Source organism: Oryctolagus cuniculus, chromosome 1, assembly GCF_964237555.1.
Source record: "Oryctolagus cuniculus chromosome 1, mOryCun1.1, whole genome shotgun sequence".
Lineage (NCBI taxonomy): Eukaryota > Metazoa > Chordata > Mammalia > Lagomorpha > Leporidae > Oryctolagus > Oryctolagus cuniculus.
Genome location: NC_091432.1, coordinates 113,248,958 through 113,273,084, shown reverse-complemented (window position 1 = coordinate 113,273,084; position 24,127 = coordinate 113,248,958). Strand labels below are relative to the sequence as shown.

The window sequence follows — 24,127 nt, the reverse complement described above, 5'->3', positions numbered from 1 at the left end:
GAGCAGAGAAGAGAGGAAGCATGGAGGCAGGAGTGACATCGCCATGGCAACTAAGTTTTCCAGCCAGCAGAGCAGCTGCTGGCATAAAAGACCGCCATAGGGTGTTGTGAAACCACGGAGGGACTCCTTCCCCTCCAAATTGCCAGCTTTGGCCTGAATTTGGAGTTCCCTTGGAAACCTGGGCTGGCTGGAGAGGCTCACGGACACTCACTCCTTTCTTGAGACGACCCAGGACGCTCTCACCCCTTGGACAAGGAAGAGTGCAGGAGGGAAGGGGCTTGCTGGGAAGCGGCTGGCCCAACTGGGTGAACTGTAGGTGATAAGGACTTCAGCGCCCCCCAGGGAAGGGCCAACCCCTTAGGCCCTCCTCACTGACATGCTGTGGCACACGTGGGCCACTCCCTGAAACTTCAGGATTCAATTACACCATCCCCGCACCCAACTCCTTCCAATTCTCATGGAAGAATTTTGTTTTTAAATGTAAACAATCACAGCCTTCCAGGGCAGACAGAGATGAGGCGCAGAGAGAGCTGGGAGAACCCAGAGTCCTCCACAAGAAGACACTTCATGGTGTGGAAGGCTGAGCGAGTGGAATTCAGGGTCTCTCCGTGTGCCTGTTTATGCCGCACACCGCACACAATGCAAAGCCCTCGCCATCCCGGGGCAAGGTGAGCAATGGCCTCCTTCCATGCTCCTCTCCTAGGTCAAAGCTTTCTGGAACATGTTCCCTTCTAAAATCTCCATGAGTGGACAGTGGCTTCTGAGGATTGGTCTTACTGGTCCCGGAGCCAAGGAGAGGCATATGCAGGGGCAGGAGTGACAGGTCTCTGCACCCTCACACCCTTTGATGGCTGGGGTCTGCCTGGTCGGGGTTCCCTAGGTAGTGGAGAATGTCAGTGGCCCAGTGGGAGAGTCCTCAGCTGGCCCCAGACTGCTGTGTGAGTAGCAACACCATACACCGGGCTGTTCAGGTACCAGGCCCCCAGCTGCTGGCCATACTACCACCTGTGTCCTTACAGCGACCCTGAGAGGGAGGACTGCTACATAATCCTACGACTCATACTATCGGGCAAAACGTGCTGCACATTTGCACCAGGCCCCACACTGTGCTAAGTCTTACTTGCATCATCTCACATGATCCTCACAAAAACCTCAGGAACTGAGAACACCATTCCCATTTGACAGATGCACAGGACATGAGCCCAAGGTGCTGGCAGAACCGGGACTAGAATCCTGATGCATACAATCCAAGCACCAGACCACACTGGCTCTCTGACCCGGCCCCTCCCCTGCTCCCACAGGACCTCTGCTTTCATTTTATCGTTTTAAAGATTTATTTATTTCAAAGGCAGAGCAACAGAGAATGAGAGAGAGAGAGATTTTCCGTCCATTGGTTCACTCCCCAAATGGCCCCAAAGGCCAGGGCTGGGCCAGGCTGAAGCCAGGAATCCAATCCACATCTCCCACAGGGACCAAGCACTTGACCATCACCTGCTAATTCCAAGGATCTGCATCCGTAGGAAGCTGGAATGGAAGCAGAGCAGGGTCTCAAACCCAGGCACTTCACTATGGGACAAAGGTGTCCCAAGCAGTGTCCCTATCACCGTGCCAAACACCCACTCTTCATGTCCTAGTCCTGACCTCCTGCTGTGCTGTCTGAGCCACTCCCTGGCTTGCCCTCAGGAGAGTCACCTAGGAGTTCTGTAGATGTGCAGATGTGCAGATCTTAACATCTTCCTGGAAATCAGCAACGGCCTCAGTGGCCCCATCTACACAACACAGGCCCGGATGACTTCTTTTTTTTTTTTTTTTAATTTTTTTGACAGGCAGAGTGGACAGTGAGAGAGACAGAGAGAAAGGTCTTCCTTTTGCTGTTGGTTCACCCTCCAATGGCCGCCGCGGCCGGTGTGCTGCGGCCGGTGCACCACGCTGATCCGATGGCAGGAGCCAGGAGCCAGGTGCTTCTCCTGGTCTCCCATGGGGTGCAGGGCCCAAGCACTTGGGCCATCCTCCACTGCACTCCCTGGCCACAACAGAGAGCTGGCCTGGAAGAGGGGCAACCGGGACAGAATCCGGCACCCTGACTGGGACTAGAACCTGGTGTGCCGGCGCCGCAAGGCGGAGGATTAGCCTAGTGAGCCACGGTGCTGGCCCCAGATGACTTCTAAGCACCGTGATCCACTGCGGTTCTGAGTCCCCAGTGGGCATCCGTGACATGGGAAACTCAGAGGAGGACAGCCAGGAACTGTGCTGGATGACTCATCACTATTTGTGTGCCTGTCTCTTCCGGTGAGTTCTTTTTTTTTTTTTTTTTTTCCTTATGCTGACTTCGATTCATTCTATTGAACTGACAGAGGGATGCCGACCTCACTTATTAGAGGCGGCTCCAAATCGCCGAGGTCATGCCCACGGAGCCTGCGAGAGGCTCGGAAGCCTGCGCAGGAGGAGCAGCCCCGCAGAGGTGCGCTGCAGCTGCACGAGGCTCCGATAACCAGCGCGCACCTGGGTTTCAAGGGGAAACAAGTGTGAACAGCTGATAGCATGCACGGCCTCGCAGAGACGAACCGAGGCACAGGTGAGGGGCTCGCAGGGAGCTCCCCCCTCCCCGCCTCTAGCTCTGCAGGAAACTGAACCTCAGACTGGCTCTGGCAGCAGCAGGGCCAGTGCCTCGGGGTGTTTGCGTGGCAAAGGGGTGGGCACTTAGTTAAGCTCTAATACATCGGCCGCAGGGGACACACTGATCTATGGGAACAGAGGACCGCGATGCCTTGTGGGAGCTCCCTGCAAAGGAAAGGCTGAGATGGAGATAAGATACAGAAGCGGAGAGGGAGGGGCCGGCCGGGCAGGAGGGAGGTGACCCCACAGGGGCTGTCCATTCCTTTGATTTCAGATCCGTGGGCTGCAGAGAGGGAGTGGGGATGTCAAACACCAGGAAGCCTCAGGCGGAAATGGTGAAAGGGCAGAGGGAGGGGAGGTCGATGTGGACTGCAGGATGCTGCACCGGCCACCTCCACTTTGAATAAAGCCCTACGTGAGAATCTGGCTTCCTGAGCCATCTAGAACAGAGGGCAATTTCTCCTTGCATCTTGCCAGTGCCCAGGCTGGCTGCTAATTAATGCTCCGTGTGATGTTTTCCACCTGCAGTCGTCACTCTCAACCATCAGTGGAGGGGGACTGACCTCTGGACTCTGACTTCTTCTCACTTCGTTCTGAAATAACCGGTGCCTCCCCAGGCAGACTCTCCCAACCCCGAGGAGGTGTGCACAGAGCTCTTTGAAACCCGCCCACCACTGCACAACCTGTGGGATCGGATCAGCCCAGCCTCAATCAGAGCCTCTACCCTTCCCAACCAACATCACCGTCACCTGGGTGTCTTTCAACACCCTGGAATAGGTGGGGTTTGGGGAGCTGCCTGGGGCCCCAGAGTCACTTGCATGTTTTTTAATTAATGGTGGAGATTAGCCCTGGGCCACTAGCCCAGAGACAGCAGAGCCTCTGAGCGGCAGTTGGCGTGAGGCGGCCCACCACAGCCTCCAAAGCACAAGGCTGTCAGATGCATCAGGCCAAGAAAACCAGGCAGGGAAGGGGACTATCCAATTAGGGTTGGAGTTGACAGCAAACAGGTCGCTTGAGAGGAGCCCTGGAGATGGTACTGACATGGAGGTATGGCTGAACTTTAAAACACAGGAGACAGGGGGAGGATGGGAGAGGCTGGAGGAAGGCTGCCGACAGGGGAGGGTGAGAGGCGAAAGCCAACAACAAAAGCCAAGGCTGCCGCATGCTGGATGCAGCCAGCCCTCCGGATGCGTGGGTTCCACGGATTCAACCAACTGCAGAGCAGAATCCTTTCAGACGCTGCCTCTGTCCTGCTCATGCTCAGCCTCCCTAAACAACGCAGTGTGCGGTGAGCGTCACATAGCAGTGACAGTGTTCACCAGTAGAGTTACCTACAGATGAGGAGCAGGCGTGTTTAGCCGAGGGACTCAGATGCCTGCATGCCACAACAGAGGGCCTGGGTTTGATCCCCACCTCCAGCCCTGACTCCAGCCTCCTGCTGACTCCGACCCCGGGATTCAGAGCAGCGGGGTCCCTGCCACCTACGTGGGAGATCTGGATTGGGTTCCCGGCTCCCGGCTGTGGCTTGGCCCGTCCCCAGTCATTGTGGGCACTTGGGGAGTAAACCAGCAGAAGGGAATTGGAGTGGGCATTTAGCCTAGTGGCTGAGATGCTCATGCACACGGGAGACCTGATTGGATTCTCAGCTCCGTCTCCTGACTCCAGCTTCCTTCCTCTAATGCAGACCCCAGGAGGCAGTGGTGACAGCTGAAGTAACTCGGTTCCTGCCACCCACATGGGGGGCCTGGAACTTTATGAAGAACCCTCATGTGCATGAATTTTAAAACTTTTTTGCACCATAATAAACTTATCTCTTAATTCCTTTATCCACAAACTTTTTGAAGTACCTCTGTACTGCAGTCTCCCCAAAGTAGAGATCACAGATCACAGCTGTTGTCCTTCCTCCACCATGGGACCCTCATTCCCACTCCCCTGTCCCAGGACCTGTGCTGATTTCCAGTCATTGCTTCAGCCACCACCACCAACCCATCACCCACCTGCCCCCTCAAGGAGGCAGACAGCAGGCTGGAATCTCTCTAAGAACTACCTGGATGGTGTTTAAAACCTGTTGTGGGGGAGCACGCTGGCCTTTGGGGTAGAAAGATCCAGAAGCCCTCTTTTCCAACAAATGCTAATTGTGTCTCAAACACACTAAGCTGTAAAAGCTGAACTGAGGGCCATTTGGTAATAAAATACTTGGCGAATAAAAGAAAGGCATGAAAAGATACCCAAAGCTCTGTAATGTGGAATAAAGATAGCAATTTCCTTCATCCCCCTGATTCACGGAGTTTAATATTTAAGACGTACTGACTTGACTAAGCCAGGCGGAGGGGTCACCGGCAGAGGAAATTTGCATCTGTGCATGGTGCTGTCCACAATGGGAAAATCTGTGCTCTGCGTTCTACCAGGGCAGCCCCAAGAACCCAAGACAGGAAGGAGGAGCTGGTTCCTCAAACACAGATGACAGAACCATCCAGCAACCTGAGCCCTTGTCTGAGACCCGTCCTTGGGGACAAAGAAGCGCTCCTGGGCAGGATTAGGAGGTTCACAAGGAGTCGTTGCTGACGCTTCTGCTTTCTTCTGGAAGCTCCTGGGAAACCTGAACCTTCCTTTCCCTGCATTAGAAATTAACCTCTGTAACAGCCAGGATGTTTGTGTGTTTCATGCCAGATTCTCGTTGCCTAGAATAAAGTAGAATAGGCACTCACTGAAGACTTATTGACTAGATGCTGAAGGAATGACCATGTGGGTGCTTGTCTCCCATGCCCCCTCCTGGAGGTCTCGGAGCCCAGAGATCCTCCTGTCCGTGCAGTAGGAGCCACCTTCTGTCACAGCTGCCGGACCAGGAGTGGACACTCTCCCCAAGGCAGTTACTAAGCAATCTGGCCAACACCTGCAACCTGTCAGACGGGCCACGCAGCAAGACTAGCCGGGCTAATCGGATCCCGTACCCTGGGAATGCAGGGGCACTGAGGGGCCTGGCTGGGGTGCACTCTGAAGGGACTGCAAGCCACCTGAGGGCAAGGGACTGTGTCTGTCCTGCTTCCCGATTGTTCCCAACGCATGGGAGCCTAAGTCGTGCCTGACATTGAGAAAAATCTCCATAAAGGTTCCTGAGTGAACAAAGAGAATAAATTGGGCCTGGGGAGCCGTTAGAGAACAGGTGTATGATGAATAAGCCAGCGAAACCAAACTAGCAGGGGGGAGGGCTTGGATCCAATGCTGCAAAATACTGCAAGAGCACTGAGAGAGAGAGAAAGAGGGAGAGAGAGAGAGAGGGAGGGAGAGAGAGAGAGGGAGGGAGGATGACTCTGATGAGTCTCTGGAGCCACGGCTTTCCTCCATTCTTGCCTGTGTGGCTCCTTTCAATGTCCCACCTCTAGTGCCTGGGCCAGGGTAAAAGGTTTTTCTTCTCTTGCACCCCTAACACCCCAGGCATTGCTAGATGCTCAAATGGAACACCAGCTGCCTGACATAAACACTCCAGTGAGCAAATTGTTTTTCTGTTTTGGCCATTGAGCACTGTTAAAGGTCTAAACGGATTGGAGACAGGAGAGGGGTACTCGGCAAAGTCTCAGGGCACAGGTGCTAAGGATCCACGGCCTCCACCAGGGGCTCTTTCCTGGGAAGTTGCCGACCCACTAATCTGGGCCTAATCCAGCGAGGTTGCCAAGGCAATACCAGCAACCTGCCAGGGGATGGCAGGAGAAGGGTAGCCGATGTGCTCTGGGCTCGCAGGTCCCAGGTCCGGCTCAGCCACTGCCTGGCTCAGTGGGCGGGCAAAGCACTCAATGTCTTCGAGCCTCCATTTTTCTTCTCCAAAGTGGAACCAAAAACAGTTAACTCTCAGGCTGCTGTGAGAATGAACAGTGGTGCCCTGCGCGTGGCAGGGGCTCCACAGGAGCAAGTTTAGTCACCTCTCCTACGGCTACTGCAAAAAGTTCATGGAAAATGGAATTAAAACATCAGCTGATTTTGGTACAAAAATTTTTGAACTCCATGGAGCTTTTTCATAATATGGTTTTCCACGAACTTTCTGAAGGCCCCCTCCTATGCATTTCTGTAAAATACTGCAATTCATAGATGATTTTCCTATATTTTCGGTTACTTAAATCTTCGCTACTGGTGAGCTTTGCAAAGAGCCTAGCACTCCCATTTTACAGCTGAAGAAACTGAGGCCCAAGGTTCCCGTGGTGATTGGTCAAACTCCAACCCAAGTCCCAATTCACTCCCACAACATTGTCTTCAGCAGGAGAAAGCAAGATAATCGGTCAGTCATGAGATGGCTAAGCTGCCCCGGGCTGGCCCTCTCTTCTTAATGATACACAGGATTTCATTCAGGGATTTGTGCACAAAATGTCCAGGAGGTGGCCGGCGCCGCGGCTCACTAGGCTAATCCTCCGCCTAGCGGCGCCGGCACACCGGGTTCTAGTCCCGGTCGGGGCGCCGGATTCTGTCCCGGTTGCCCCTCTTCCAGGCCAGCCCTCTGCTGTGGCTAGGGAGTGCAGTGGAGGATGGCCCAGGTGCTTGGGCCCTGCACCACATGGGAGACCAGGAAAAGCACCTGGCTCCTGGCTCCTGCCATCGGATCAGCGCGGTGCGCCGGCCGCAGCGCGCCGGCCGCGGCGGCCATTGGAGGGTGAACCAACGGCAAAGGAAGACCTTTCTCTCTGTCTCTCTCTCTCACTGTCCACTCTGCCTGTCAAAAAAAAAAAAAAAAAATGTCCAGGAGGTGAATGGATCGATATATGAAAGGAGGAATGAGTGGGTGGATCAATGAATGAATGAACGTATTTCTTGTCTTAGCTCTACTCCACACGTGACTCACAACAAAACCTGAGACTAATCCAGGCTGAGAGCCCTCGGGGGCTCCTGGTGCACTTTCTCCCCCGCCCCTGGGGATATCTCCATCAGAGGCCTAGCAATGGACATGGCTCACACCGCCAGCTCACCCTCTGCCAGCCACGGAGGCAGAGGGCACCGCTGCCCCTTCTACGTACTGGTTTCTGCAGTCTCGTACTCGCTGTCTCTGAGCAGCTCAAAGATGTCCACTTCGACCTTGGCCTTGCCCAGCCTCTCAGGAGCGCGGTTGATGCGGTTCTTGGCCAGGGTGATGGACAGCCGTTCCCCTCGGCTGCACTCCATGGGGTCGTCCAAGATAGCAGCTGTGGGCAGGCAACCACAGGGAGACAGTTGGTACTCACCCGCCACTGTCACCCCACCTTCTCCAGCCTCCCTTGTGGCCACCTTCCTCTTCCAGGCAGCTCTGCCCGACCCCATCCTCCCGGCCAGCCTCAGAACGAGCCTCCAAAGCAGGTTCTCTGCATTCTCCAGAGATCAGGGTAGCCAGGGCAGGGCATTCCGGTGTGAACGTGCATGCCCGGAGCCCTGGGGTGCCCTGGCAGGCTCTTGTCTGTGTGAGGTCCCTCAGCCCAGGGGCCATGATGCCCTCGGACACACGTCTACATGCACACAGACAGGCACACGTGTGTAAAGGAAAGGAGACCGGCCGTCCTTTGGAACTGGAATTCTGGGCACGTGAAGAACTCTCCCCAAGGTGAAAGGGCATTACAGGAGGCCAGAGTGTGGCATGAAGGGGCAGCTGCAGAAATGCTGAGTGCTGGCTCCCAGGACCTGACACCAGTGAGCCATGTCACCAGGGGAGCCACACGCTTTCTCAGAACCTCTCTTCCTCACTGAACAGCAGGAACAGCGATGTTCGTGAGGATCAAGAAGATAATGTAGGTAGATGGCCCGGCACAGACTTCATCAATGTGGATGGCCGCAGCGGACTAGCACCGAGAGCCGCCCATTGCGAAGAGTAAGGGTTATAGCATCACGGAGACCCTGCTTCCAGTGCTGGTTCTACCCTTCATCACTCAGTTCCCCACTTGTAAGGAAGTGGAGAAAGCCTCCTCCTGGGGTTATTCTGAGGATTACCTGGGACAGTATGTAGTCACCAAAGTGTCTTTGACACAGCAGGCACTCAATCAATCTAGTACTGAGGTCCTTAATTCTCTAGAGAGGGAAGGTTACAAAAATGAAAATCTCCATCCAAAAACTTGCATACAAAAATTCCTAGCAATATTATTTGTAATTACCAGAAAACGGCAACAACCTACATGTCCACTGACTGATGGATAAATAAAATATGGTCTACCCATACAATGGAACTTCATTCAGTGACAAACACAGGAATACAGGACAGGTGCATGGGTGGACCTTGAAAACATGCTAAGTGAAAGAAGCCAGACACAGAAGATCACATGCTGGATGATGCCATTTCTACGAACTCTCCAGAACAGGTGACTGTATAGAGACAGAAAGTAGGTTAGTGGTTGTCTAGGACTGCCGGAGGGCAGCTGGGGAGAAATGAGGAGTGCCTGTGAATGCATTTGGCACTTCATTTGTGACAGGGTGAAAATGTCCTAAAATGGATTATGGTGATGGTTGACGACTCTGAGAATACACTGAAACCACTGAATTGCATACTTTCAGTGAATGAATTATGTGATAGGTGAATTATATTTCAATAAAGCCATTAGAGGGAAAAAAAGAAAGATGAAGCTTATCTTTCAGAGGTTGATGACAAGACAGGGAATCAAGCCAAACAGAATTCACTTCACTCTGTCTGGGGTGGACAGAAAGGCCTGGGTCCCACGCACAGGACTCCAATCCTCATTAGCACCATTTCACAAACCAGAAACCAAGACACAGAATACGGCAGAGGATTTTTCCCCCCTATTTTGGGGATTTACTTAGAAACATAGTCTTATTGGGCAATAAACAAATGTTAAATTTCATTCTCAGGCTGGCCATGCATGCCAGGGCAACCCAACAGCATCCCAAGTCATAGATGATGAAGTAAATGCAACAGCAAAGTCCATGCACACCTAAGGTGGCCAAAGGACGCCACAGGTGTGAATGGAGAGTCTGGGCTCCCTCATACCTCCTGCCAAGGGAAGCAGGACCGGGACAAGGAGGTTGCTCAGGAAGCAGAAACCACAGCAGTGGTGCTGCACCGTGTCAGCAACAACGACTTTGGGCCCAGAAAGAAAGTGAGGAGTTTGTCTTAGGTGGCGGTCTGTGGGAGGACCCCCAGGCTCCACAGGAGGGAAGTTGGGGGCAAGGCTGCCTATTTAGCCCCATGCCCGTGGAAACAAGCACAACTCCACATCCATCAGTTTCAGATATTTGGGTTCTACATAAGATCTGATATGGGAAAAATGTTGCACTGTTAAAAGCATCATAGTGGAGGGCCCGGCGGTTAAAACGCAGAGAGCCTGAATTCAAGTCCTACCTCCACTCCTGACTCCAGAGTCCTGCTAATGCACACCCTGGGAGGCACCGGTGATGGTTTAAGGGGCTGGATTCCTGCCACCCAAGCGGGAGACCTGGGTTCACTTCCCAGCTCCCGGTTTCAGACTGGACAAGTCCCGATTGTTTGGGGGCAGATGGAAGGTTGCTCTCTCTCTCTAAGGAAGGTAAAGGAAGGGGAGGGGAGGGGAGGGGAAGGAAGGGAAAGGGAGGGGAGGGGAGGGGAGGGAAGCAAAGGGAAGGGAAGGGAAAGGGAGGGGAGGGGAGGGAAGGGATGGGAAAGGAAGCAAAGGGAAGGGAAAGGGAGGGGAGGGGAGGGAAGGGGAGGGAATGGGAAGGGGAGGGAATGGGAGGGGAGGGAAGGGGACAGGAAAATGAAAACCTCAGCCTAGTCCTGGAGCATGGGAAAGAGATACTGAATGTCAGGAGTCAGCAGCATCACGTAGCACAAGCCACAGAAAGACGACACGAGTGCTATGTTTATCCAATGACAAAAGCCGTGTGCGTGCTTAATGGACATTAGCTTGTTGACCCTCGCAGCAGCTCTGTGGACTAGGGCTGTTATCTTAATGCAGACACGAGAAAACACAGGTGAGAGGAGCCGGCGGCCTGTCCATCTCTCAGGGCTGGCGGGCAGGAGAGGACAGAGGTGACCTCAGCTGGTGACTTTGGACCTGGCACCCTTGCCCGGGGCTCGGCTTCCCTCCCGTGAGAACCCCTCTTGCCAGGGACTTGCTGCTGGGGCACAGGAGCCTTAAAGCCACTGCAGAGGAAGTGTCATGGAGATGAGCCGACTTGGAGACATAAAGGTGACAGGCTGGACCATGGGCTCCGAAAACTCTACCTCTCCCACTCCCACCCCAGCCCCTGTGAGCTTTTTATTTTTTAAATTTTCTTGCAATACAATATTTAGGTTTTATGTTTTTAAAGATTTTTTAAAGATTCATTTACTTTTTTTTTTAAATTATATTTTTATTTGAAAGTCAGAGTTACACAGAGAGGAAAAGTAGAGAGAGAGAGAGAGAGAGAGAGAGAGGTCTCCCGTCCACTGGTTCACTCCCCAGTTGTCCACAACAGCCAGAGCTGTGCTGATTTGAAATCAGGAGTCAGGAGCTTCCTCCAGGTCTCCCACATGGGTGCAGGGGCCCAAGGACTTGGTCCATCTTCTACTGCTTTCCCAAGCCATAGCAGAGAGCTGGATTGGAAATGGAGCAGCAGGGTCTTGAACCGGCGCCCATATGAGATGCTGGCACCGTAGGCAGTGGCTTTACTGGTGTCGCCCCCCCTCTTCGTGGAGGAATGACACTAAACCCTGCCTAGGCTTCATATCCGAGTCACGGCACCATTATGTCGCTCCCCGTCTTCGTGGAGGAACGACACAGGACCCTGCGCTGTTCTTTCGTCTGCTCGGCCCTCCCCGGGTTTGCTGCTGGTTCTTCCCGGGTTGGCTACCATCCCTTCCACCTCCGTGGAAGGGCGGTTCCCCCTGCCACATTCCCCACTTCCGCGGGGGAGTGGCACACCGCCGGCCAGCTCTCTCGGGGGCTGCACAGGTGTTCCCCTTAGATGTTCCTCTTAGATGTTCCTGGTGCATGCTGTCTCTCTCCTCCTTTATAGTCCTCTTCCACCAATCCCAACTCTGCTACCCACACGCCGAGTACGCTGCTCTCCTCCAATCAGGAGCAGGTCCTGCTGTTTATTGGTTGAACTGGAGGCAGCTGTGTAGAAGCTGTTTCCTCCTCTCCCAGCGCCATATTGTGGGAGAGCAGATGCATAGAATAAGTCCTAATTCCAGTAACTTAGTCTAGTCCGGGTTGCTCCCCACAACTGGCTACACCACAGTGTCGGCCTCTTATTTACTTATTTGAAAGGCAGAGTTACAGAAAGAGAGAAGGAGAGAGAGAGAGAGAGAGAGAGAGAGAGAGAGAGAGAGAAAGGGAGAGAGATTTTCCATCTGCTAGTTCACTCCCCAAATGCCCTCAAATAGCCAGGATGGCCTGGCCGAAGCCAGGAGCCAGGAGCTTCTTCCAGGTCTCCCACATGGGTGCAGGGGCCCAAACACTGGGGCCATCCTCTGCTGCTTTCCCAGGTACATTAGCAGGGAGCTGGATTGGAAATAGAGCAGCTGGGACTCAAAGCAGTGCCCATAATGGGATGCTGGCCCTGCAGGCCGTGGCTTTAACCTGCTGAGCCACCACGCCGGCCCTTGATTTATATTTTATTTATGTGAAAGTCAGAGATGCAAGGAGAGGGAGGGAGGGAGAGAGAGAGATTGATTGATCGTCTAACAGCTGGTTCACTACCCAAATGGCCACAATGGCCAGGGCTGGGCCAGGCAGAAGCCAAGAGCCAGGAGATTCTTCTGGTTCTCCCACGTGGGTGGCAAGAGCCCAAGTACTTGGGCCATCCTCCACTATTTTCTCAGGCCATTAGCAGGGAGCTGGAGCAGAAGTGGAGCAGCTGGGACTCAAACTGGCTCCCAAATTGGATGCTGGTGCTGCAGGTGGAAGCTTTACCAGGTATGCTACAATGCTGGCCCCTGCTTTTTTTTTTTTTTTTTAAGATTATTTATTTATTTGAACGGAAGAGTGACATAAAGGAAGAGATAGAAAGAGTGATCTTCCATCCATTAGATTACTCCCCAAATGGCTACCACAGCCACGTATGGAGCAGGCCAAAATTAGGAGCCCAGAACTCTATCCTGGTCTCCCACGTGGGCAGCAGGAGCCCGAGGTCTTAGGCCATCTTTCTCTGCTTTCTCAGGTGCATTAGCAGGGAGCTGGATGAGAAGTGGAGCAGCTGGACTTGAACCGGTGCTCCTAGTAGCTTAACTTATTATGCCACAACACAGGCCCCTTTTTTATTTAAAAAATATTTATTTATTTGAGAGGCAGAGAGCGAGACATACAAACACATAGTCCGAACTGCCATCTAGTGGCTTACCCCTCAGATGTCCCCAATGGCTGGAACTGGGTGGGACCAAAGCCAGAGCCAGGAAGTCAACCCCGGTCTCCCACAGGGGTGGTGAGAGCCCAATCACTTGAAATATCACAGTTTCCTCCCATGTTTTGCATCGGCAGGAAGCTAGAGCCAGCAGCCAAAGCTGAGACCTGAACCCAGGCACTCTGGTGTGGCACAGGGGCATCTAATGAGCACATTAACCACCAGGCCAATGCCCAGGCCCCCAGTGAGAGTTTTAGAATGGAGGCATCAATCCTTCCCTTTGGGCCATGTCAACTCTCTCCTACCAACTTTTCCATCCCGCAAACTATTAGTTACCAAATCAGATATAATGAAATACATTGATTAAATAATCTCTCAGAAAATGCCTGCCTGTCGCTCCCCCTCTTCGTGGAGGAACGACACAGAGTCCTGCCTAGGCTTCATATCCGAGTCACGGCACCATTATGTCGCTCCCCCTCTTCGTGGGGGAACGACACTGAACCCTGCGCTGTTCTTTCGTCTGCTCGGCCCTCCCCGGGTTTGCTGCTGGTTCTTCCCGGGTTGGCTACTATCCCTTCCACCTCCGTGGAAGGGCAGTTCCCCCTGGCCGCATTCCCCACTTCCGCAGGGGAGCGGCACACCGCTGGCCGGTTCTCTCGGGGGCTGCACGGGTTCCCTTAGATGTTCCCCATAGATGTTCCCGGTGCATGCCGTCTCTCTCCTCCTTTATAGTCCTCCTCCACCAATCCCAACTCGGCTGCCCACACGCCGAGTACGCTGCTCTCCTCCAATCAGGAGCAAGTCCTACAGTTTATTAGTTGAACTGGAGGCAGCTGTGCGGAAGCTGTTTACTTCTCTCCCAGCGCCATATTGTGGGAGAGCAGATGCATAGAATAAGTCCTAATTCGAGTAACTTAGTCTAGTCCGGATTGCTCCCCACAGATCCCCCTTTCTTTTTATTTTTTAGCGTTGATACGCGCCTGTCTTCGGTGTCCCGCGGCACACACTCTGCTCTACTTGCTAGAGTTGCCACAGGCTCTTACAAGTCCTATCAGGCAAACCGAATCCGGGTCCTCTCTTCGCCATGTTGTGAGGAGGTTTTTAGGCGCTGATGCGTGCCTGTGTTCGGTGCCCTGCAGCGCATGCTCTGGTCGAGCCTGCAGGGGCTTACAAAACCTATCAGGCAAACCGAATCCAAGCCTTCTCATTGCCGTATTGTGGGGGAGACTTATTAGTGTTGGTTTGTGCCTATCTTCGGTGACCTGCAGCTCATACTCTGGTCGAGCTGCTTGCTGGCGCTTACCGCCTTAAATCAGGCAGACCGAATCCAAGCTTAATATTGTTGTATTGTGGGGAAGCCTTACTGATGTTAATTCGTGCCTGTCTTCGGTGACCTGCGGCGCATAAGCTGCTAGCTGCCCGCAGGTGCTCATCGCCTCACTTGATTAGGCAGACCGAATCCAAGCTCTCACATTGCAGTGTTGTAGGGAGGCCTTTTTATTTCTCTATTTCTCTATCTCCGGGCATTCCTATTTCTCCCATTTTATTGCTATCTTCCAGCATTCCTATTTTTCTCACTTTACTTCTAAACTTCTGTTTCTCTTATCCCTGCGGCTTTCCGGCACCTCGCCCCGCCGGCGGGTTCCCGGCTCTGCGCCGCTTCAGCCCGCGCGCCTCTCTCATCTGCGCAGCTTCCCGGCTTTGCGCGGCTCGGCTTCGCGTGCTCCGCGGTCTCCACGCTTAACCCTTTCGCGTCTGAACCACGGCCTACGCCAGCCCCGTTCCCTATCTATTCACGCCCCGTGCTCTCTCTGCACGCGGCGGCTTCCGCGAGTAACACAGCGTAGCTTGCGTCTCCGCCATTAGCATTCAATCTAAGTTCCCCGGGCTAGCCTGGCGAATTCAACCCAGCGTACGTCTCCGCCCCACGGTTTGGCTTCCCGTCCTTTGCTCCCCGGGCTAATCAGACGGATCCCAACCAGGCTCACGTTTCAGCTTCTAGTTTCAACTTTTCGCCCCCTATTCCCGGGCTAACTTGAGAATCCCAAAGTGGCTTTCGTGTCCGCCTTGGCCTGCCCCCCGCGGCTTCAATTTCCCTAACATTTTTCTCTACCCGGTATGTTTCCCTAAGTTTTCTTCCAACAATATTCCTCCCTCATTTCTCCTGGCCTCTCCCCACAGTCCGCGTCCGAGTCTGTTTGTTCTAGCTTTCACTTTCGCTTTCGACCTCAGAGATTTCTCCCAGCTTCCCCCCGTAGTCCGTATCCGAGTCTATGCCTAGGCTTTCAATAGCTTCTTCCGGCTCCTTTTTCGTCCGGCTTTTCCCTAGGCTGTTTGCTAGTCTCTCTCTCCGATATTTTCCCTAGGCTGTTTGCTAGTTTCTCTCTCCGATATTTTCCCTAGTTCTTCCCGTTTCTTCCCTCCTAAGTTTTTTATCCGTCCTAGGTTTCCTATCCAAGCTAGGTTTCGTATCCGAGTCAGGTTTCCTATCCGAGTCACGGCACCATTATGTCGCTCCCCCTCTTCGTGGAGGAACGACACAGAGTCCTGCCTAGGCTTCATATCCGAGTCACGGCACCATTATGTCGCTCCCCCTCTTCGTGGGGGAACGACACTGAACCCTGCGCTGTTCTTTCGTCTGCTCGGCCCTCCCCGGGTTTGCTGCTGGTTCTTCCCGGGTTGGCTACTATCCCTTCCACCTCCGTGGAAGGGCAGTTCCCCCTGGCCGCATTCCCCACTTCCGCAGGGGAGCGGCACACCGCCGGCCGGTTCTCTCGGGGGCTGCACGGGTTCCCTTAGATGTTCCCCATAGATGTTCCCGGTGCATGCCGTCTCTCTCCTCCTTTATAGTCCTCCTCCGCCAATCCCAACTCGGCTGCCCACACGCCGAGTACGCTGCTCTCCTCCAATCAGGAGCAAGTCCTACAGTTTATTAGTTGAACTGGAGGCAGCTGTGCGGAAGCTGTTTACTTCTCTCCCAGCGCCATATTGTGGGAGAGCAGATGCATAGAATAAGTCCTAATTCGAGTAACTTAGTCTAGTCCGGATTGCTCCCCACACCTGCCCCCTGGGAATCTGGAAACTCAGTTATGCTCGGATCCTGGTGTTCATGTTACAGAATCACACTGGACTTGGCTCTGCCCCATCAGTACACAAAGGGCACGCCATACCTGGGCTATAGCGGGCAACACAAAAAGGAGTCGTCCCAAGCCTGTGAGCTCTGTCTGTCCCCTCCTTTTGTAAAGGATGCATTCGAGACATGCACGATGGATTTCACTGCCCCCACTCCCAATTCTTACAATGAACCACAGACCCCCAGCGTCACTTCACTTGGCTTTCGATGAGGTCATAAAGGCAGGGCCCCGGTCTAACAGCATTAGTGTCCCTATAAGAGACAGCAGAGAGCTCACTTTCTCCACCATGTGAAGACACAGAGAGGCGGTGGCCTTCTGTAAGCCAGGAAGACAGCCCTCACTTGGAGCTGAACCTGCTGCACTATGGCCTTGGAATTCCCAGTCTCCAGAATAGTGAACCATGAATCTCTGCTGTGTAGGCCACTCAGACCATGCTATCTCGTTACGGCAGCCTGGGCTGATTAAGACAAACCCAGATGTGCAGCACAGCAGCCAGCCATGTCAAACTGCACAGCAGACCCACAGAGCATCACCAGACACACTTGGATAGACAGAGGTATAATGACCAGAGAACCTTTTGTTAAGGGGAGTAAGAGATCGTCTCTGCACCTCTTTTTCCTCCCCCCACCCCACCCTCCAGGCTCTAACGCAGGACTCTGAACTCAAAAATATTTGGCAGGTGCTCTCCAACTCGCCTTCCTGGACACCGCGGTTCGCTGGGCTTTAGGTTTTACACAGTGTTTCACTTCTATCTGGGAACAGCCTCAGTTGGGTGGGTGGGTGGCACCAACCCTATGGGGATCAGGATTATTATGGGGCCACCAGGAACCCAGATTCCAGGGCTATGGCCACCAAAGACAAGGTGGAGGCTAAGGCTCCCTTGGCCAGGGCTGCAAGTCCAAGATCAAGAAGAACACGTCCCCAACGGGCAGCTACCAGCAGCACACTGGTCCTCAGCTGTCCCAGGGGAGGGGACAGATGGATGAAGGAAAAGCGTGTGCTCAAGACCTAATGTGCCGCCGATGCTTCTGGTCTACGCTGTGTCCCCAAGGCCCCACTGCACAGCTAGGTCAGGACGTTCAGGGTTCCCAGCAGCTACCAAGTGAGGAACAGGACGCGCCAGCACATCCTTCAGCCCTGGGGACTGCTGTGTGTAGGAGTGAACCAGCAGCCACAGTGAGGCTGGGCGGCAGCAGGGCGAGGCTGAGATGGGAAGGCACATTTAGGGACTGGATCTGCCTCTGCTTTCCAGCCATGGAGGCTCTTCCAACCCGGAAGGACTCAGTGTGTCCCCTTTAGGCCCAGGCATGACCCTTTGCCTTCACAGTGAGCTGCTCTCCCCATGAGCCCCAAGCACTGTCCACTCTTTCCAGTCCTAAGACTCACACAAAGGAAAGGGCAGTGCCTGGGCCATGCCCATCTTGATCCCACACTCCTCTCCCTGTTCCGTCCCATGTCGGTGTCCACTGTGTGAAAGAAACCTTCCCAAGGGCTGGTGGCCTGGCTCCCCCACTGCAACACTTCCCTATTTATTCATTTATTTTTTATTTGTGTGAAAGGGAAAGGGAGAGAGAGGGGGAGAGAGAGAGAGAGGGAGAGAGAGAGAGAGAGAGAGAGAGATGGAGGGAGATTGAGAGAGAGAGAGAGGGAGAGATTGAGAGAGAGAGAGAGAGCACTCTCTTCTGCTGGTTCACTCTCCAAATGCACAAAACAGTTGGACCTGGCCCAGGCCACGTCTGGGAGCCAGGAACGCAATCCAGGTCTCCCACATGGGTAGCAGAAACCTGATTACCTGAGCCATCACTGCTAGCTGCCAGTCTGCATTAGCAGAAAGCTGGATCAGAAGCCAGACCCAGGTATTGAAGCCAAGCACTCCCAACATGGAATGCAGTTGTCCCAACTACCAGGCTACATGCTGGCTCCCACTCTGCCACTTTCTAGATCACCCCTAATGTGTGTGGCCAGGACGACCCAGGAGAGGCACCTCGTCACCGACTTGCTCAAAGTCCTCGGGCCCTGCAGCCTGGCTCCCACTTATAGTGCAGCTGCGGCAGCCCCTTCTACCTGCACAGTGACAGGGCCTCAAAGGGCCTGGATGGCCCTCTGCTCCCTGCCCATGCCTTTGCTGACCCTTCCTGTCCAGTCTCCCTTTCCCTCTGCAGCCCCTCTCCCATGACAGCTGGGGCACCAGCCTCCTCCGCTCACCTGCATCCTCACAAAGCCCTTTGCTCCAGGTCCACCCTCCTGGCACAGGGAATCAGCACACACCTTGGCCCTGACCCTGGGCCATCAGGACCCCTGACCTTGCTTGGCCGGCGCCCTCTCACTCCACAGACTGTTCACTGGCCGGGGCTGCAGACTTAATTCTGGAGGCTGCAAGTCCAAGGTCAGGGTGCCAGCAGTGTAGGTTCCCTCTGAGGCCTCTTAGAAGGCTGTCTTCATCCTGCTTTATTCTCAAGTTTAGTTCATGGCAGCCACCCAGACCCCAGCCCCTCACCCTAACCACCAGCCACCCACTGCTTCTGGCTGAGCTCCTCAGTCATTCTCAGATCAGTCCTCCTCAGCCCGGTCCAACCCCATGGTGCTGGTTCCAAGCAGGCTGCTCGTTCTTACCCACGTCTCCCACCCTCTAAACACAGGGAATTCATTGCAGCGGCAAAGAAACTCTGGCTCTCTCTGAAACTCCGTTCCAAGGAATGTCAAGAAATTCGTGGAGAACGGAACGAAACCGAAAGTTTATTTTGGTGCAGAAGAAATTGAAATCCATGCAGCTTTTTTTCCCAATAATACTTTGTTCTCCATGAATTTTTTGAAGACCCCTAGTATGCACAGATTCTGCTTCACTGCTCATCCCTTCTACCTTCCAGGAACAGAGGAACAGTGAACGAATCACAACACACCCCTACACACACAGGTCCACATGCATGCACACAGGCACACAGGAGCGTATGCACTCACACACATTCCCTTCGCGTGCCTGTGTACTCTTGCTCACTCTCTCCCTCCCGCCTTCTTCCTGTTGCTCACTGACCACTCTCACACAGGATGTTCTCAGCTCAGACATCCCCTCCTCCAGGAAGCCTTACCTGAACACAGAGGCTGGTCAAGTGCCATGACAACATGTTCACCTAGAAACCCATGCCTGGGGCCAGCGCTCTGGCACAGCAGGCTAAGCTTCTGCCTGTGGCACTGGCATCCCATACAGGCACTGGTTATTGTCCTGGCTGCTCCTCTTCTGATGCAGCTCTCTGCCTGTGGCCTGGGAAAGCAGAAGATGGCCCAAGTGCTTGGGCCCCTGCACCTGCATGGGAGACCCAGAGGGAGCTCCTGGCTTCGGATCAGCCCTGCTCTGGCCTTTGCAGCCATTTGGGGAGTGAACCAGCAGATGGAAGATCTTTCTCTTTGTCTCTCTCTCTTTCTCTCTTTCTGTAACTCTTCCTTTCAAATAAAGAAATACATCTTTAAAAAGAAGGTAAGGAAGGAAGGAAGGGAGGGAGGGAGGGAGGGAGGGAGGAAGAAACCCATGCTTCTAACTCTGAATTTCAATGGCTGGTTTAGTCTTCAACTGTTGCTCTTCAAGTTTTTCTATCCCCAGTATCTAGCACCTTGCCTAACAACAAAAGGCACTTTATAAACGTCTCAGACAAACCTCTCTTGGCTTTTGAAGGATTCTGTGCCAACTTCTATTCCTCCCAGCAAAATTACTTCTTTGACCCTTACACGCAAAGTTCATGGAAAAACGGAATTAAAAGATAAGTTTATTTTGATGCAAAAAATAATGAAATCCATGCATACTTATTTCATAATATGCATTTTTCTATGAACGTTTCGAAGACCTTTCATCCACAGAAAATTGATTTTCATAAAAGCGCAAGTGAAAATGTGTTTTTTTCTCCAACTTGTGCTGAAACAATTGAATGTTTCCATAGGTTAAAGAAAAAGAATGACAATCCCTCTCGCACTTCCTTTCCAACACGGGCCCCACACGATGGCTCCTGCAAAGAAGGATGGTGAGAAGAGAAGAGGCCGCTCTGCCATCAACGAGGCGGTGGCCCGAGAGTACATCATCAACAGTCCCAAGGGCATGCACGGAGTGGGCTTCAAGCAGTGTGCCCTGCGGCCGGTGCTGTGGCATAGCAGGTAAAGCTGCCACCTGCAGCGCTGAAATCCCATCTGGGCGGCCATCTGAATCCCAACTGCTCCACTCCAATCCAGTTCCCTGCTAGTGGTCTGGGGAAGCAGTGGAGGATGGACCAAGTGCTTGGGCCCCTCCGCCCATGTGGAAGACTGGAAAGAAGCTCCTGGCTCTGGATGGGCCCAGCTCTGGCCATTACGGCCACTTGGGGAGTGAATTAGTGAACGGAAGCTCTCTCTCTATTTCTATAACTCTGCCTTTCAAATAAATACATTAGTTTTTTTAAATCTTTTATTTTATTTTAAAAGGTTTATTTATTTGCTTGAAAATCAGTTACAGAGAGAAGGAGAGGCAGAGAGAGGGAGAGGTCTTCCATCCATTAGTTCACTCCCCAGTTAGCCGCAACAGCCGGAGCTGAGCCCATCCGAAGGTAGGAGCCAGGAGCTTCCTCCAGGTCTCCCACATGGGTGCAGGGGCCCAAGGACTTGGGCCATCTTCTACTGCTTTCCCAGGCCACAGCAGAGAGCTGGATCAGAAATGCAGCAGCCGGGACTCAAACTGGAGCCCATCTGGGATGCCGGCACTGCAGGCAGCAGCTTTACCTGCTACACCACAGTACCAGCCCTAAAGATTTTATTATTTATTTATTTATTTGAAAGGCATAGTTACAGAGAGTCAGAGAGAGAGAGAGAGAGAGAGAGGTCTTCCATCTGCTGGTTCACTCCCCAGATGACCGCAATGGTTGTAGCTGGGCTGATGCTTCCTCCGGGTCCCCCACACGGGTGCAGGGGCCCAAGGACTTGGGCCATCTTCTACTGCTTTCCCAGACCATAGCAGAGAGCTGGACTCGAACTGGCACCCATATGGGATGCCAACACTGCAGGTGGTGGCTTTACCCACTATGCCACAGCACTGACCCCAACATTAATTTTTAAAAACAACAACAAAAGAAGAAGCATGCCTCTCAGGCACTCAAAAATCCAGAATTTTGCCATGAAAGAGATGGAGGCTCCAGATGTGTGCACCGATATCCAGGCTCAACCAAGCTCTCTGGGCCAAAGGAATAAGGAACTTCCCATGAGACTGTCCAGAAAACATAGAGGATGAAGGCTCACCAAACAAGCTCCACACTTCAGTTACCTCTGTACCTGTCACCACTTTCAAAAATCTACAGTCAACGTGGATGAGAACTGACTAAAGTTGTAAAACTGCAAAAAAACAAAAAAAACTTCAAACTGTCTCACATCATATACAACAATGAACACAAAATAGACTATAAAGGTAAAAGTCGTGACAATAAAACCTCTAGAAGAAAATCTTTATGACTTTGAGTTAGACAAAGATTTTTTTTAGATAAGACACCAAAAGCACAACCTTACAAAGCAAAACCTCAGCGAACCAGAGCATCCAAATTAGAAATGTCTGCTCTTCAAATGGAGATGTTAGGAGCCGGCATTGTGGCATGGCAGGTTAGGCTGCCGCCTGCAACACCAGCATCCCATACAAGTGCCAGTTCAAGTTCCAACTACTCCACTTCTGATCCAGCTCCCTGCTAATGCACCTGAGAAAGTAGTGGGAGATGGCCCAAGTATTTGGGTCACTGACACCTACAAGGGAGACCCAGAGGAAGCTCCTGGTTCCTGGCTTTGGCTTGGCCCAGCCCTGGCCATTGCAGCCATTTGGAGAGTGAACAAGCTGATGGAAGATCTCTCTCTCTCTCTCTCTAACTGCATTTCAAATAAATCTCTTTAAAAAGATGATGTTAGCAGAATGTTTAGCCATAGACAGAGAACATACTATATGTGAAGAATATACTGGGTAAAGGACTTGGATCTCAAAGGAGGAACTTTCAAAATTCAATAATATTACAGCCCTTGTCTCTACTGTTGAAAACAAAATTCAATAATAAGAAAACAACCCAATTTTTAAAATGAGCCAAAGATTTGAGTTGACACTTCAGAAGTTATATGGGTGGCAAATTAGTATGCGCAAGTGTTCACTCAACCTTGGTAGTCACTAGAGAAACGCAAGTGAAAACCATGATGAGATAGCACTACAACCTATCAATTCTTAACTGTCAGCTCATATAGATAATTCCCAAATCCTTACCCTTAACCCTAAATTTTTAAAGATTTTATTTATTTAAGAGGTAGAGTTATAGACAGAGAGAGGGAGAGATAGAGAAAGAGGTCATCCATCTGCTGGTTCACATCCCAGATGGCCACAATGGCCAGAGCTGAGACCATCTGAAGCCAGGAGCTTCTTCTGGGTCTCCCACATGGTACAGGGGCCCAAGCACTTGGGTCACCTTCCACTGCTTTCTTAGGCCACAAGCAGAGCGCTGCATCAAAAGAGGAGTTGGCGCAGCAGGTGGAGGCTTAACCTACTACGACACAGCGCCAGCCCAACCCCAATTTCTTATCCACATCAGACTCCTGTTTCTGGCTAATAGGAAATGTCCCTTTGGAGACCCTTTCAAACTCCATGTCCCAAATGCAACCCCTTATCTTTTTACAGAATCAGAGGCTCTTTCTGACTTCCCAGTTTCAATTAATAGGACCAGTTACCCACATACGAATCCCCAGCAGAGCTGTCCTGCACTCTCCATACCCTGCAGCCGCTCCACTGTCCAGTCCCTCAGGAATGCCAGGGATTTGCCTCCCAGCCACTGCCACCACCTCCTATTTCTCTGTCTCCTGCCTTTGCCTGTCTCACGCCAGTCCAGCTATTCCCCATAGCAGATCCACCTGCCTGGCCCCACCATGCCTTTCCATGCCCAGATACTACTGTGTTCCATGACCACTTAGCTACATTGAGCTTGTCTTTGCTGAAGCCTGAACAGAGCCTGTCATTTCACCCTGTGTTTTTTGCCCAGTCGATCTCTTTTCCTGGAAAGCTCTCAGCTTTTATTTAAGATTAATTTTATTGATTTGAAAGACAGAGTTACAGAGAGAGGTAGAGACAGAGAGAGAGAGAGGTTTTCCATCCACTGGTTCACTCCCCAGATGGCCGCAAGGGCTGGAGCTGCACCTGTCGCTCCCCCTCTTCATGGAGGAACGACACTAAACCCTGCCTAGGCTTCATATCCGAGTCACGGCACCATTATGTCGCTCCCCGTCTTCGTGGAGGAACGACACAGGACCCTGTGCTGTTCTTTCGTCTGCTCGGCCCTCCCCGGGTTTGCTGCTGGTTCTTCCCGGGTTGGCTACTGTCCCTTCCACCTCCGTGGAAGGGCGGTTCCCCCTGGCCACATTCCCCACTTCCGCAGGGGAGCGGCACACCGCCGGCCGGCTCTTCTCGGGGGCTGCACAGGTGTTCCTTCAGCTAGATGTTCCCCTTAGATGTTCCTCGTGCATGCCGTCTCTCTCCTCCTTTATAGTCCTCCTCCGCCAATCCCAACTCGGCTGCCCACATGCCGAGTACGCTGCTCTCCTCCAATCAGGAGCAAGTCCTACTGTTTATTGGTTGAACTGGAGGCAGCTGGGTAGAAGCTGTTTTCTCCTCTCCCAGCGCCATATTGTGGGAGAGCAGGTGCATAGAATAAGTCTTAATTCGAGTAACTTAGTCTAGTCCGGATTGCTCCCCACAGCACCGATCCGAAGCCAGGAGCCAGAAGCTTCCTCCGGGCCTCCGACATGGGTGCAGGGGCCCAAGGACTTGGGCCATCTTCTACTGCTACCCCAGACCATAACAGAGAGCTGGATCGGAAGAGGAGCAACTGGGACTAGAACTGGCAGCCATATGGGATGCTGGTGCTTCAGGCCAAGACTTTAACCTGCTGCGCCACAGCGCTGGCCACACTCTCAGGTTTTCTTTACTCACACCCAAATCCTATGTAAAACTTAACTCCATTCTTGTGTCTCAATCCCAGTGTGTCCCTGGTAAGCACTGTATTGTTCCAGCCATACCGATTTCACCCTCCTATAACCTCCCAAAGCATCTAGAGTCTGTGCCATTCATCTAGAACCGAATCATGTAATGA

The 24,127-nt window shown here is 52.7% G+C and overlaps 1 protein-coding gene across 4 annotated transcripts in view; it reads right to left on the bottom strand.

The window, feature by feature from the left end:
* GRIK4 (glutamate ionotropic receptor kainate type subunit 4) overlaps positions 1-24,127 on the bottom strand; it is a 435,012-nt gene that overhangs the window by 165,486 nt on the left and 245,399 nt on the right. For 3 of the 4 annotated variants that reach the window (XM_051819416.2, XM_051819403.2, XM_051819410.2), the window contains one exon: positions 7,617-7,781. The exons of the other annotated variant lie outside the window; for it this stretch is intronic. In XM_051819416.2, the coding sequence (XP_051675376.1) occupies positions 7,617-7,781 (165 nt within the window). The remainder of the gene's footprint in view (positions 1-7,616; positions 7,782-24,127) is intronic. 4 annotated transcript variants of the gene reach the window in all.